Here is a 15,955-nt window from a genome sequence, read left to right as displayed (position 1 = left end):
TGGTGATTTCCCTCCGTTGTGGTCTATTCTTTGACGCCTGACTGTTACGATTTCCATTGAGCCCTGTGGCGGAGGTGGGAGGTGGGCGGTAGGAGGTGGGTGATGTAGTTGGAGTTGTGAACATTGTCCATTGCCATTGCTGTTGTGCCGGTTGCGGTTCATGTCAACGTCGGCAAGTTTTTAGTTTTTCAAATGTCGTTGGGGCTTTTCACGCTGATGGACATCAGCAGCAATAAGGACAGCACCCCTTCGCACAGTCCGCAATGTTATCCTTACTTTTTTGTTCCCGTATTTTGCTATTTCTCGGTTGTACGCCCCTAGCCGCAATGTTGTTGCTGTATTATATTTGCCAGTCCGTTCTGGTCCCCAGTCCCCAGCCTCAAATGGACAGCAGGAGGAGGAAAAGAAGCAGCTGCTTCCAGTGGAGGCCATTGCTGTGTTGGGACTTGGTGTTTTGTTTGCCTCAGAGTTTGTCTGTTTGTACGTTTGCGTCTCTCTCTATTTGGCTCTGAGTTATCTGGGCGATGACCGGCGATTGTCTAGACCCTGCCCAACCCAGCCATCCTCCCCGGCCGACTCGATGTCTGTTTGGCTGTGGCTGTGGCTGTGGCTGTGAATGTGCGCTTAGTCTGCTGTTTGTATTGGTAGTTAAGGAATTGCACCTCTTTAAGTGTTCATTAAACAATTGAAAGTTTTTAATCGCCTTTCTTTGTACGGCTCAGCTCTGCACACCCACACAAACACACAAGTGTGTGAGTAGAGTCTCGATTAAATGCCAAAGTTGGCTAAGCTTGTGTGCTCTGTGTTTTGCGCTCGGACATAGTCGGAATGCTTATTAGGAGCCACGAAATTGCACTCAACGCAGACGCCTTATTTATAGCTTGAACAGTTTAACAAGTTGCTAAATGAATGAATTCATTTCGCCAAGTGAATGTCTCAATTTATATTTCACCCGTCTGCTGGTGGCTTTATTTGCAGTTTAGCGTGGGCATGTTGCATGATGCATGTTGCATGTTGTGATGGGATTTCATTTTCTTTATAGTGCACAAGTCACAAAGTTTATCGCACGTAGTTGCAGCTGGGCTGCCGCTGATAATGGCCCATGATTATATAGTACTCCATCAAGTTGGACCCCATTGTAAGTGGAATTGGCAACAGCTTCCGCTTCGCTTCGAACAAAGCATGGCTTAGCGCGAGTTGACTTGAACATTGATGGGGAGAAATAAAACTAGAATATGCTAGTCAATCTCGACAGCTTTGTTCTGCTGGCACACACAGCCACGCACGCAGCCATCAATCAAGGAGCGGTCGGGAGAACTCAAACTCAGTGTCAAACTCAATTCGAAAATTCCATTTGCCCAGTAAATGTGCATAACCGAAAGTAAATTGAATTGGATCTAAAGCAGCCGCTTGGCAAATCGAACGCTGCAGATTGAAGCTTGCCACTCCAAATTGTTGGGCAGCACAGCGAATTTGCAGTGTAAACACTTAAATGGACCGCATCCCAAGCCATACACAATTCAGAAAACTGAGAAATGTAGTCAATCAGGATTACGCCTGGCATTCAGTCAGCCAGCCTGAACTGAAGTGGGTGGGCTTTGCTTTCACAGTTGGCTCTTGCATTTCGAAATAAAGTAGCAAACGAGTTAACTTTGCCACATTGTAAAGCTGAATATCCAAGCATGCTTAAAAGCGGATTCAAGCTCCCGAAAGTGGATATATCTCATATAAAGCCAAACACAAAATTATGATTCTTGAGTTAACCTTTTTTAAATTATAATATATCTAAACTATAGCTAGGTTCTAAAGCCCTGAAGAATAATTTGCCTAATTTGGGAAAAGACTACGACTTATTCGACTTATTCCTTTTATAAGTAATTATTTCTTAAAAAGAAAACCTGTAAAAATTTATAACTTTTTTTTACAAATATGTACAGATATAAGTTCCTATTTATATGTTTGTATATAAGAAGTATATATTTTTCTTACATCAACTGTAAATACATACACACATACGCACATAAATATATTATATTTTCCTCAAGCGAGAAACTATGGCAATTGCGAAAAATGAGTCACGGAGGAAAACTTTTGATGAAAATCATTGAAGCGGTAAAAAGCACCGAGCAGCGAAAAGAAAAGCTCCCTGAACAGTGCGGAACGAACAGACAGGCCAGGCAGGACAGGTCGACAGAACGGACAAGCTGCAAGCGTGGCAATAATGACTATATTTATGGGTTTGGCAGAACGCATAAAACGCAGGTTCCGGCAGTCAAACAAGCGCTGGAAGTGCTGCAAGTGCAAGGCGAAAGGAAAGCGGATAAATGTTGTCGAGCTGCAGAGCAGAGCAGAGCAGGGACTGGACTGGCGACTTGCTACTTGCTACTTGCTACTTGCGACTTGCGACTGAACGACACTTGCAACATTTAATTTATTATGCAAATGTGAACAAATGGCCCGAATGGTCATAGATGACAGCCAACGTCGCGGCGTGAATAATGGCTAGCGAGGACAATTTGCCGTCGCCTTGCCAAAGCGATTCATTTGTATACTTTACAGATTTTCTCTTCATTCAGTTGGATGTCCACTGCTGCTGTTGCTGCGACTGTTGTTGTTGTTGTTGTTGCTGGTGCTGAATCGAAGCAAAGCAGCAGCTTTGTGCAGGATGGCACACATGGCATCCTTACGAGAATTTAAGATGCAAACGCCAAACAAATTGAGTTACATTCTAGATAATCGTTTATCAGATCCCTACACAATGTGTCCACGCAAATGTTTTCTGATTTGCGGACATTTGTCATGTTAAAAGAGCTTTCGGGAATCGAGCAACTCTAAGTCTGCATTTGAAATGCAATTTTGGTGCTATTTGTGTGCAAGAGATTTGCCAGCAATTTTACATGAGTGACATAATTAAATGAAAATGAAAATATATATTAAAATATAAATGTAAAAATGATTTATAAATACATACATGTAAATAAAAACAAAAAGTATAAATGAGAATACAAAATTACATTTGTTATGACCAAGCAGTTTTTTGAAATCGAGCAGCTGAATTGGAAATTCAGTTTAAGTGCATTTCGAGAGCAAGATATTCTTCAGCGATTTTCAATTTTGCAGAAGTAACGAACTAAGCATATATATATATATAAAAAAAATAAAATAAAAAATACTAATTTAGTTATATATAAAAAATTATTTTTAATGTCAAGCAGTTTTTGGGAATCGAACAAGTAAAAGACTTCATTTGAAATTGAGTTTGAGCGTTTTTTGAGGGCAGGAAAATTCTCTGCAATTTAACATTTCAAGTCAATAAAAAAGGTTGTCAAATAAATATGCATTAAAATAAATATACATTAATTAAAGACCATGAATGAATATAAAAAATAAAATAAATATAGAGAAAATAGATGTAAAATTCTTATCAACATAATTCGAAGCTAAATGCTCAATGCTGAACTAAAACGCCAGCTGCATTTTTGTTTCAAAGTCAATGTCAAACAAAGTCACACTCGCAAATGATTCCCAATAGTAGAAAATAGAACTCAGAACTAGAATTTTATGCCGAATCGCACAGATGGAATGTATACATATATGTATATATGATAAGAATATCTGTGCTCGTCCATCTTGGCTGGCATCTTCTCACGTAAAATAAAATGAGGTAAGACGCATCGCCTACAATGTTTCCTTTTAAAGATGTGATTTAAACAAATCGCGGGAGAGATATCTTAAGTGCCCGAATCCGCATTGACGCATAAACATATAAAGTGTTTTATATGTCTCCGTTCAAGGGCTGGCACATTGTGGGCGCGCTGATTTCAATCGTGGCACGAATCAAACGCGCGTCAATAATCGTAAATGCGCACCCAACGCAATGGCCAAACAAACGGCTCATGAATGCCAATTAGAGGCTGTCAGTGGCAGATAAAAGGGGCCGGGGATGTGGGGAGACGCACCTGGTAGTCCATGTAGTTGTCGAAGTGCATGTAGGATCCGCCGCCTACGCCGCCCGGCACAGGCAGCGGCATGGGTAGCCCGTTGTTGTCCAGCTCGACGGCAGGCGGCGGCGGTGGCGAAGGCGGCAGATTGTCTCCTTTGAAGGAGACGCGCTTGGTGTGTCCCTCGGGCCGCCGGTTACGGCCCAGAGTGCCCGCGAATCGGCCAGCGTGCATTGCGCCGCCGGCTGCCAGAGTTCCCATCATGTAGGAGAGCGAACCACAGCCGACAACAGCATCCTGGTGCGGCTGCTGCTGCTGCTGGTGGGACGCCGCCGACTGTAGACCGCAGCCGCCGAAGCGAAAGTGTGGCATGCAGGTTGTGGTGCCGCTGCCCGCGCCAAAATCGCTGCCCTCAAAGTCGCTCTCCACATCCGTCACAAAGGCGGCCGGCTGAAAGCTGCGCGGCAGCGTCGCCGCCGACGCCGCTGCTAGGCCCGCCGCCGCAGTCGACGTTGGCGGTGTGCGGCTCAGTGTGCCCGTGCAGAGAATGTTAACAGGCTGTGAGTGCGAGTGTGGATGCTGTTGCAGCTGGATGCCATGTGGATACTGTTCGCTGCCGCCTTGTAAGAGCGCCAATTCGCCGCCAGCTCCGGCGCTGCCCCCTCCTGTCACAGCACCCTCCACGCCAGCGGCGATAATGTGGGTGGGCTGCAACTGATAATAATGCTCAACGCCGCCCTGCGGCTGTGTTGCACCGGTTCCTCCCGCTCCGGGCGCCAGCAGCGCTGTCGGTATGACCATTATGGGCAACATTGTTGGCGCCGCTGACGTTGCCGGCTGTGTGTTGGTGCCGCACGGCTGCAGTAGCTCCATTTGGCACATCTCCTCATAGCTGAGTGGTCGCAGGTGCTCCATCGCTGCTTGTTGTGGGCGTGGCAGCCGGTATGTATTTGAGTAAAGCGACTTCCACTTGACTTTGCTGTCCTCTCCGACTTTCACTGAATTTTCACCTAGACGAGGAGCACAGACAGAAACACGCACATGTCCGTATGTATGTATACACTAGCAACGCCGCCGTCGATAACGACGACGACGACGACGACGCAGTCAGTCTCTACACAAGATGCGGGGGTGCAGATTCAAAATGATTTCGCGCGCGTACCTTCAAGACGATGCTCACATGGCGTCTTCGCTCGTGCGCTCGGCCAACTTTATCTCGCGACAGTCCTGCAGCGACTAAAACACAAGCTCTTCGACAGCTCTCAGCAATTTGAATTCGCCGTCGCCATTTTGTGCAGCCATCGCGCATGCGTCGGGCATGCCAGGCGAACACTGAGCACTTGTCGCCCTCACACTCGCTTTCGCTCGCTCCCGCTCCCTCCTGCTCCCTCTCTGGCCCTCGCCGTCGCCGTTGCCGTTGCCGTTGCCTTCGTCACTTGGCGTTTTGTTTTGGTTCTGATCTGCGGGCACATTGTAGGTAGCGTATGGGGCGCTGTTGGTTTTTTTGCCTCCTTTTTTTTTTTGCCGCGGCGAGGGAAATCAAAATACTTCAAGCTGAAGCTACCAGACCTGAATGCTAGATTTTATTTGCCGCGTCGCGAAATTCGCATCAAGGGAATGCCACAGCCAGTGGCCGTAGCAGCTGCACTTGCTGCGGCCAGCTGCAAAACCAACTGTTGGCCTAGCTGCGCCCACCCAATCGATGGCCGGCTGAATGGCTTCTAATTGCAAAAGTCAATGGGAGACAAAAATAATTGCACTAATGGTGCTTTAATTAAGTGCGCAGCTTCATGCTTTTATTCATCGAATTAGTGCTTGAAATATTTATTGAAAGGACTTCATGTAAAATAGTTGAGCTTTGCTTATTTTTCTAAAAATAAACGGCTTAAATATTTGATGTGCCTTTGCATAAAGCTCGAATCAAACTTTTGAGTCACCGATAAGTAAATCCCATATACTACATCTATAATTTTTGTTCATGTCTATATTCCATATAAGTAAGCTTTTTGCCATTGAAAAGATAGTTTTTACTTCGTTCCAGCCACAGCATTAATGGACAACTATAATTGTTATCAGTTTTATTAGACAAGCCAACAACCAACTGTTTCAAACTATTTCAGCTAACATCTATTTATTTAGTTATTTATTTTTTTTTAAGGTTTTTTATCTGTGTATTCGGGACCATTTTTGGGTCTCCAGTAAAGTGGGAGAAGCTGTGCTCGCGGGGTGCCGCGGCGTTCGCTTCATTTGTGAGAAGAACGTAAAAAGCACAGTTGGAAATGTCTTTTGCAGATTTGAGGCTGAATCGCTTTGTTTTTTCATTGTTGTTCACTTTTTATAGTACTGTTACCGCTGGCAGCGCCAACGTCGTCGTCTGTAGGCCGCTGCCTACTGCGCCTTCTCCTGCGCCGTCTCCTGCGCCTCGTTTACATTTGTTTCATAGTATTATCTTGGTTAACCGGCCCGTTGATTCGCTCGTGGTATGCGTGCCTCCTCCACTTCCTCCACCTGCTCGCTCTGCCGTTCTGCTTTGGGCTCATCCATCGCCAAGGGTAGCCCAGCTCGACTTTTTGTAATTACAAAAGCGCGAAGCAGACGCTGTCTGGGTGCGGGAAAGCGGCTTAAAAATCGGCGTGTTGGGGTTTTGTGGTGCTCGTTAAAATTTGTTGCTCTCATTTCGATTGTTCGCCCCGCTGCTGTTGTTGTTGCTACTGTTTTTGGCATTACTGCCGGCGGCTTTAGTGCTTTTCATCTCCCAGAGGCGGCAACGCAATATTGAAGGTAGGTATTTTGCTTAAATGTGCGAAACGAACTTTGGAGCAATGCGAGAGACTTGTTTGTAGTAATTTAATGTGATTGGTGACTTCACTTGATGCGCACTTTAATGCACATTCAATTTTCCGGCTAAATGTTTTCAATTAAAAGTTTTGACTCATTTGCCAAGTTGGACCCAGGAGTTAGGAGTGCCAACTACAGTGTTGCCCAAAAGTATGCAGCACGATGTTATACATTTCGGAAACATTTTACTGTAGGATCATTTAACGGCTGGTTAGCCACTCAAACAGTTGAAAAGCGGGCAGCGTATATAATTTGAGTGCTGCAAACTGGACGGCATCAAGTGGAAGCGTTTGACTGAAAAATTTCAGCTGTCAAAAGAACGACAGCCCAAAATAAATTATTCCACAACGACAAACATGCTCGATTACATTTTGCTTTCGACATGGTCTATCAGACAATGCCGCTGGCATAAAATCATATAGTTGGGTGAACGCCAACGCAGCCGAGTAAATATTGAAGGTAGGCGATGAAAAAAATTCGATTAAAGATAATATATTAAGAAACGCTCTTCTAGCTAGAAGTAAATGATATTCATATAACTATTTTCTGCTCCAAGAAGAGCAACAACTGTGGATAGATACTTAATCATTTCCCACTGCTGCTTAGGAGCTAGACTAAGCAGTCCATTTGATAAATTATTTATCCTTCTATGTTAACAAGATAAATAGTTCAGATACTCAAAAGCCCTCTAATCCTGACTAATTAATAAATAGTTCCACGAAAAATGTGCTCTCGGTCCGTTGCCAGCCATTAGCTAAGCAGCTGTCCTTTGAGTCCTTTGTGACGAGCAGCAAAGCTAAAACCAAAGAAAAACAGTTCAATAGTTCAATCATTCACTTGCTTTGTCACTGAATCTCTGAATTACGAATGCAACAATAGCTGAGAGCTGGAGGTGAGAAAGAAAGTGTTGAAATTACTCTTTGATAGCTGCAGGTGTCAATTACAATGCCAAATGCAAACTGTGATGGATTCCCCTACAAATTGACAGCTCGGTTAATAAGCAAAGGCAGCTTACAAGATATTCTGGTCTATACTCAGATGGATAATCAATAAATATATATACAGCTAACAACGCTATAAAATTTGTTGTTTGCAAACTATGAAGACATCAAGTATAATTGAACACAATTGTGGTGAGGCCTTTGGGTATTTGATGACCCTTTAGATTTTGCGGTTGGCTTAGCTCATTGGCTCTTAAATTATCTATATGACATTGTCTCTCGGCGGCAGCTGAACCTAATGACGCTGTGGCTGATTTAAATGCATTAAAAGGTGAGGAGAACCACGAACACGTTTTCTCATTTAAGACACATTAACGACACACCCACACTCACACAAACAGACAGCCTCAGTCAGAACAGGCAGACGCATGCAGGACCTAAACCGCACACACGTTCCGGACCTAACACGGCTGAGCTTTGCCTCAAAAAACTTTACCCGTCCGTCTGTGTGTCTGTCCACACGCCTGCTGAGCTTTTAAATTAAATCACAAAATACAGATAGAGTCGGTAAGGCAAGCGGAGCGACAACTAAACCAAATAAATGAACCCTTTTGGGCATACTCCACGGATGTCCTTGCGCGCGTCCTTCTTGCTTGAGGCAGATAAAAGGCAGACAAGCAGCACAGGACAGGAAGTCAACTTGCCAGCCGGACGATGGCAGTGGCGATGGCGCTAGCGATGACAGCGACGCCTCGTGTTTTGCTTGGCAATTCGGTTGCCAGGACAGCCAGAAAGGATAATGGCATAAAATCCAGCAAAATGAAAAGAAAGCGGCAAATCATGTTAAGAGATTTAAATTGGATTAGGCGACGTGTGTGTGTGGTTGTGTGTACGGGTGTGAGCTCGCGCTAGCCCTGAAAACCTCCTGCACTGCGGATGCCCAGAGTCTATCCATGTACCTCTCGCACGTCTCACTCAGCTCTTCTCGTCTTGACATCAATTTCGTCACTTGATGTTTTTACATTTTGTATGCGGCTGTCATGTTTTGGCTTCTATTTTATTTGGTCGTGTTCTGTTTTGTGTTGTTCGTTGTTCGTTGTTGTTGTTGTTTTTTTGGTTTTGTTTTGTCTGCTTGACACAATTCCTCGTCAAGAGCACACGGCTCAAGTGCTATCTCTCAAGTGTTCGATGGCATTCATCCTATCTGCTCTTTAACAGCCGTCACACCGTCACGCCATGTGCTTAAACGGCTGCTCCACATTGGCGACACCAAAGTCGCTTTAGCCTCTCGCATTATGTGGCTAGACTGACGCTTTGAGCCGTCCAAGAATGAAATAAGGAACAGCTAGCTCGAGAATCTAGCTACAATATATTGAATGGAGCATGAAAAGCATAAATTGATCAAAAATAAATAATAAATACAAATAAGTAAATGAAAATTGTTCTTCACGTTGATGACAACTAATTCAATAATCACGAGTAAATATTATAAATGATTGCTAAGCCAAGCTGAATTTTGTTTTGCGCTTTGACACATTTTAAATTGATGTTAGGGAGTTGATTTAAATGGGTCAGAGTTTGTTTTAACTCCCAACTATTGGGTTGTATAAGACTGTTCGATACAAATTATTCATTTTTGGCTTTTAGATTTCAAATATGAATTTTGTATATTTTATTCAAGAAAGAAATAAAAAAATTAAGGAAAATGACCCACATGCAAAGTGGGACTATTTTAGCTCAAAGCCTTTGAAATAAATAATTTATTTTTCAATTTCCTACGCCTAAAATAGGCGTAGATTTATAAGGGATCTACAGTATTTTATTGCAAAATTTTTGCATTTACTGACTTTTTTTATTCAACTTGCTTTTCATGGAGTATAAAAATGTTGTTAATTAATAGTAAAGGTCAACATATATTCTATTACTATTATATACACCTTGGGTGGGAAATGTTATAAACATCATTGCCATCTTATAGATTGCACAATAAATAAACTCCAACACACGGACAGGAAGATGGGAAGACACTAAAGACCTGCTGCTGCCTGGTAGATACGCCAGAAGAGTGCAAGAATCAATATATAGCCAACACAATTATCAATTGCTTACTATTATTTTGTTAAATTATTTTTATTTGTATATTTTGGTGTTTGTGTATCGATTTTGGTTATCGCAAGACTTGTTGCGAATTGGTGTGCGATTTTTTGCATTTTTGCGTTTGCTATTCAATGTGCGCGAAAGTGTGAGTGTTTAGTACTTTTGTTTTATGTTGGATTTGGTCTTGGGCTATTCTGATTGCTGTACACGTTGTAAATATCCAATGCTCTGGCACCGGACACTTTATTCGGCGGCTCTGGCTTTTTTGCGTACTTTACTCTGGAGGTGAACACGTCATAGCCCAAGCTAACGGTATTGTCATACAAAACTCGATATTTTGGCGCTACGAAAAAAAAGTTAATCATCTGGGCGATCGGCCACACGGTCCACTCAGCTTTGTAGAGTGTCCAAGCCTTGTCATGAATCTCCTCCCTCACCTCCTCCCAGGTTTTGTCCTCCAATAAGCCCATGGTTAGAAAGAAAATGCTGATGTAGAATGGCGAACAAATGCATTGATCTAAAACAATTTTGCGGACAACCGTACTGAAACTCCGTTTGGAGTAATAGTAGTCCAGATATTGGTACCAATAATGACAAACAATGCCCACAGTGAAGCCAGAGATGCCCATTCGCAAGGTACGCGTCCGATCCCAGCCCTGGATCTGGCCAGTGTATCGCTCGTATGACTGCTCGAATGTGTCACCCAGCATACTCAAACCGATCGAGACCCCAAGGTTCGTGAACAGAAGGTATTTCTTACTGAAAGCATGACTGTGCCAGCGGCTGAGTGTCCTCTGCACGTCCCTATACCGGATTCGCATTGGTTTTCTGTAGGCGAGGGAGGTGGGCAAATGCCCCTTCAGCCAACATCAACAAACTAAATTTAACAAAAATATTTTTAACAATACTGACATTTTGATGTTTCTATTGTAATGCTGACATTTGAGTCTCAATACACAGAGACTACAAATACAAATTTACAGTTGATCAGAATATATGGATGTATCTCAGCTTGTCAAAAATTACCTTCGGCGTGGCTCACTGCAGGCATGAACATGCATTGGAGTTTTGATTAAAAGTAAAAATATATACCTAACATCGGATTATAGATTTTAAAATACAAAATAGCCGCAGGCTATTTAACATAAATAAAAAGATCAATATGTAAATAAATAAAAAATAAATAAATATATATATAAATAAAGAAATAAATAAAGAAATATAGAAATAAGTAAATAAATCAATAAAAATGCAAAAGTTCCATATATAGTGTATGTAAATTTTTGAATATATAAAAAGAGATTTATTTAGTAATATTTCTATTTATTTCTATTCCGCCTTAAGCCAACTTTAAATAAAGACTCTGATGCGAAGCCATGTGAAAAGTTACAAGAAACAGGGTAAGGAAACACGATTTAACGGCATTTAGCTAAGAAAAGAGAAACAATTCCAAAAACAAATAGGCAAGGAAATCAATTTAACGCCATCAAAGCAAATGAGTTTTAAGCAGGATTCAACAAAGCTCGGTCGAGCGACAAAAATGGCAGTGGAAAAGGAGTATATACGGCTTTGTATTTTTTTTATTGCTGATGGCTTAGTTTCGCCTGGGGTGTTATAGGGCACACAGCCTATGGGTGGGCTTTGAATAATGCAGCATTTTGCACATGTTGCGCCTCTTCCACTTGGTGCCCCACAGTTGTTGGCCTTAGTTGAGTGAGGGGAGTTGGGGAGGGGAGGGGAGGAAGTTGTTTTTGCGTGTCGTTGAGTTGATTTCGGCAAATCATTTGCACACGATTCCCAATACTTTTGACAGTCGCCGCAACCGCAGCCCTTTGCCCCCGGGAGAAATCATCGTTCATGCATATGGATGCTCCCGTACGCTCGACCGCACGAGCCATGGACCGAGCCACTGAATTGAAAAATATTTACGGCATTCAACATTTTACGCTAAAATCCAATTTTATTTTTATATTTCGTCGAAAATCCGCCATAAAATGTACCCACTCGCACACACACACACACACAGTCATGACCCGCCCGTCAGGCATTCCGTTGCGTTCTGTTCCTTTCCGTTCCGTTTTCAGACCCTACTACGCTCTCTAAACTTGTACCCGCCAATTGAAAAGCAGGCGCCGTAAATTCGGCTTTGCATTTTATTTGCATTTGGTGGCGCAGATGAGCTACAGTTTCCCCCAGACTCCCCGGTCCAGGATCGAAGGACCATCTATTTCAATAGCCCGGCAACGCGACAAATAAATTTAGTTTCCTCCATTATTATTGGCGCTATTTGCCAAATTTGCGAGGTGTGCCATGCGTATGCACTCGTTTTAATTATTAAACACGTTTTCACGCTTCTCTGCCAATATTTCACAATTATGTGTGGCAAAGATGTTTAAGAGCGCTATTTGAATTTTGCAATTATTAATAAAAATATCATAAATAAATACAGAGAATGAATTTAAATGAATTAAATATGTATGCATGTATATTTTATGATATATGTGCAGTTAGAGAATACTCTATAGTATAGCCAGCCAGTATTCGGAAGCATGTTGCTGCTCTGCATAGACTGTTTATTATAAATTTGCATACGTGTCTTAAACTAAGTGTTGCAATGTTACATTGTTCGAAAACAATGAATTTAAATAGTTAAAGTTTCTTTGTTCAGTTTGCAGTTTGCAGCGACAACAAACTGGATACTCGCCAGCATCCACAAAGCGCAATACAACACAGTTATTACTTTATAAAATACGAATAAAATATACCCTACATGAATTATATGATTTATAGTAAAATACATCTAGGTAAATATGTTCGACTGGGTGTATGTCCTTTGAATTTCTAATTTTTACGATTATATACACATATCTACTCCTACTAAGATTATGAATTATATATATTTTGTATAAGCATTGAGCTGAGGAAACATATATATAGTTAGAAGTTAAGAATACCAGTTAGAGCTAAGACAGCGAATCGCTAAGAACCGTGAACCAGTAGGAGAGCTGCAGTTGGAGTTATGCTATTAACATAATTCTGTTAATATCATAGCAAAGCAATGTGGGAGTAAAGCAATTCCTGTTAATGGAATCTGACTAATGCTGTTGAAAAAGAAAATTAAAATAAATGCATTCGTCCTATTTGAAATTACAAAATCTCCTGATTTTATTTGACATAAATTATGGGAAAATAGACTGAATGCTCCTGCCTGTTTATTTTGATTAAATCACAGTTCCTGTGCTTATCCTGCTTCGCTAGGATATCCTGTTCCATTGGGATATATTGCCAAATCTTCCCAATTTATTGCCTATATATCATAGCATATAGAATGCATAGTTTATAGGATTTTCTATAGTATATACAGTGACAAAATGTTGTTCCCTGTTTTTTTTAGAAAATTGTATCTGGCTACAGGGTAGTTTATGGCCGAACTCTTGGGATTGGCTCCCTCTTTGCTCTATCTGCTGGCTTTTGTTATTATTTGGACCGTTCCGCTCCAAATATATTTTTGGCGCTGGCTTTCAATGTTGTCCGTGTGTGTGCGATTTAATTGAATTTTTTATTCTACTCAATGAAAGCAAAAGTTGAATATGCTTGCAGCGAAGCGTAAAAATGTCATAGTCCGAGCCATGGTCTAGCTCAATCAGCTGCGGTTCATCCTTCCCCCCGGGAAGTCAACAATGACCCAACAGTCATTGCCAAGTGTTTGTCAGTGGAGTCATTTATGTTGTGTCCTTGCATAGAGACATGCATACAGCTAAATATTTGAAAAATCAATTCCCAATTGCTTTGCAATCCATTTGCCATGATATTCTGGGCGATGACAGTCTATCCGAGCTCTGTCCTTCGCATTTGCATTGACTTCGATTTATGCAAATAAAATTGAGATGTCTTTTTAATGAGACTTTGGACACTGGCACAGCCTAACGATCTATGCAAACTAACAACAGAGACCCAAACCACTTTCACTGGCAATCGATTTAACAATTTACTTCAGTCAGATGTTGCAGTTGTAATTCGATGGAGCAACCCAACTGACCCATTAGACACATGTATTTTGTTTTATTTAATTATACTCATTCACGAAAGTGAATCAGTATATTGGTTTTGTGCAATGTCCGTCTTGCTGTCCGTCCGTCTGTCCGTCTGTCCGTCTGTCCGTCTGTCCGTCCGTCCGTCTGTCCGTCTGTCCGTCTGTCCGTATGAACGCAATCTATTTCGGCGCTATTGAAGCTAGAGACTTGAAATTTGGAACACATACTCGTGTATATCTCCGATTTATAAAGTGTTAAAATTTTCCCGATCCGCCCACTAGGGGCGTGGCAAATCGGAAAATGCATTTTCCCATATACCAGAAATCATGTTTGTTGAAGAGCTAGAAAGCTGAAACTTGGTATGTAGGTCCGCGTTGACCACCCAAGATCACGAGCTATGGCGGATATATCTACGCCCATTGGGGGCGTGGCAAATCGGATAAAACTATATCTCCTAAAGTTGTAAACCTAGAATGCTGAAATTTTGCACGTCAGCTAATGGTATGATTCTATAAAGTCTGAAGATAAATTATAAGTCTACGCCCGTTAGGGGCGTGGCAAATCGGACCTGAAGATATAGTGATTTTTAAAATTCTCCTATATTTTGGACACTATTGATGGCAGAGACCTCAAATTTTATATATATACTCGGACTGATCACCCAAGACCAAAAAGTTTTGTCGGATATATGTCCGCCCACAGGGGGCGTGGCAAACCGCAAAAGTTTATATCTCCTAAAGTATAATAGCTAGAAGCTTCAAATTTAGGTAGTTAAGTTACCAGTAACCTCCTCTATCGATTCCCCAAAAATAATTTTTACGCCTCTTTAGGGGCGTGGCATATAGAAAAATACCCTGTAATTTTCACATTTTTTTAGGGTAAGCATTCAAACTTTGCAGTTAGGGTAACGTTATCTCTTACTAAAAACTGACCAAAAATGATGTGTCTACGCCCAGTTGGGGCGTGGCAAATCGGAAAAACCTGTATATTCTACAGTATTAAAACCAGAGCTTGCAAATGAGAGTTGAGCGTTTTTTCGTTTATTCTCTTTCTCGCATCATACTCAAAAAAAATTGTGTAGACACGTCTCTCTCTGAGCGTCACTCTCTGTTTTTCTTCAGCATCTGTTTCGCTCAGACGCAGTGCGATGACTCATTCGTGTGACGCACTCACATGAGTGTCGCGTAAAACTAACACGATTTTCTCTCACACAAAGCCTCTCAGCAAGAAACACTTTGACTAACAAACTCAGCAGAAAATGTTTTTGCCTTCGTGTGCATGTAAATACACGCATACATACATACAAAAAGAACGCAGCAATCGCGCGTGATTACCCATACAAACGCAACTTACCGTTACTTCATTTAACTCAAGCAAACGATCAGTGTTTGACTTGAGGAAACGAAAACAGAAACAACTATCTCCCTCAGAGCGCGAGAGAGCTAAGCCAGACGCGACAAAAACACTTTCTGTCTGAGTATTTTTTGCCTGTGTCACTGAAAGACACTTTTTTGCAGACAACGAAAAAGTGTTAACAGTTTTTTGCAAGCTATGATTAAAACGAAACTTAACTACTAAATTGTTGATGGGATGTGAATGAGTATTCCGCAGTCGGTAACGCCCGACTGCAACGTTCTTACTTGTTTTTATTGTGCATTTCAAAGAATATTTTTGCTACTCCAAAAGACATTACAATACAGAATTTTATTCTTTTGAATTCATGTACAAACATTTTATGAATACATTGTCATATTTTTATTTGCCATTTATGTTTTCATTTAACCAATAAAAACTAAAATACTGAATACTGAAGAGAACATACAATTTATTATTTAAAATTCTTTTAACAATCAGCCATGTGAGAGAGGTGGAGTATCAGAATCTTGTATTTCCTACTGCATAACTAACTAAAGTTATTCGTTTCAATGAAATCGAAAAATTAAAAATATCATTCCTATTAAATATTTTCTCATAACTGAGCTCGAAAAATTCGAAGTTCATCTGTATCAAAACTTAGTTAGACTGTTTTCCAATTGGATCCAGCCAACTAGATCAGTGTTAACAGTTTCATATTTCATGTTAATGTAATGTCAAGTTCTGATTA

General features: G+C 41.5%; 2 protein-coding genes across 3 annotated transcripts in view; both read right to left on the bottom strand.

Annotated features, from left to right (window-relative positions):
* The window catches only part of LOC108614349 (uncharacterized), a 92,611-nt gene that overhangs the window by 11,098 nt on the left and 65,558 nt on the right, over positions 1-15,955 (bottom strand). The window contains exon 1 of one of the 2 annotated variants that reach the window (XM_018008443.2): positions 3,960-5,192. The exons of the other annotated variant lie outside the window; for it this stretch is intronic. Coding sequence (XP_017863932.2) covers positions 3,960-4,856 — 897 coding nt within the window. The 5' untranslated portion in view covers positions 4,857-5,192. Of the gene's footprint in view, positions 1-3,959; positions 5,193-15,955 lie in introns of those variants that run through there. 2 annotated transcript variants of the gene reach the window in all.
* LOC108614354 (mpv17-like protein 2) lies at positions 9,822-10,791 on the bottom strand. The gene has a single exon (XM_018008450.2). The coding sequence runs from the start codon at positions 10,636-10,638 to the stop codon at positions 9,985-9,987; it is 654 nt and encodes a 217-aa protein (XP_017863939.1). The 5' UTR covers positions 10,639-10,791; the 3' UTR covers positions 9,822-9,984.

Source organism: Drosophila arizonae, chromosome 4 (assembly GCF_054131065.1).
Source record: "Drosophila arizonae isolate 15081-1271.41 chromosome 4, UAZ_ARI_1.0, whole genome shotgun sequence".
Classification (NCBI taxonomy): Eukaryota; Metazoa; Arthropoda; class Insecta; order Diptera; family Drosophilidae; genus Drosophila; species Drosophila arizonae.
Note: the sequence above shows the minus strand (reverse complement) of the source record. Positions and strands in the feature narration are given on the sequence as shown.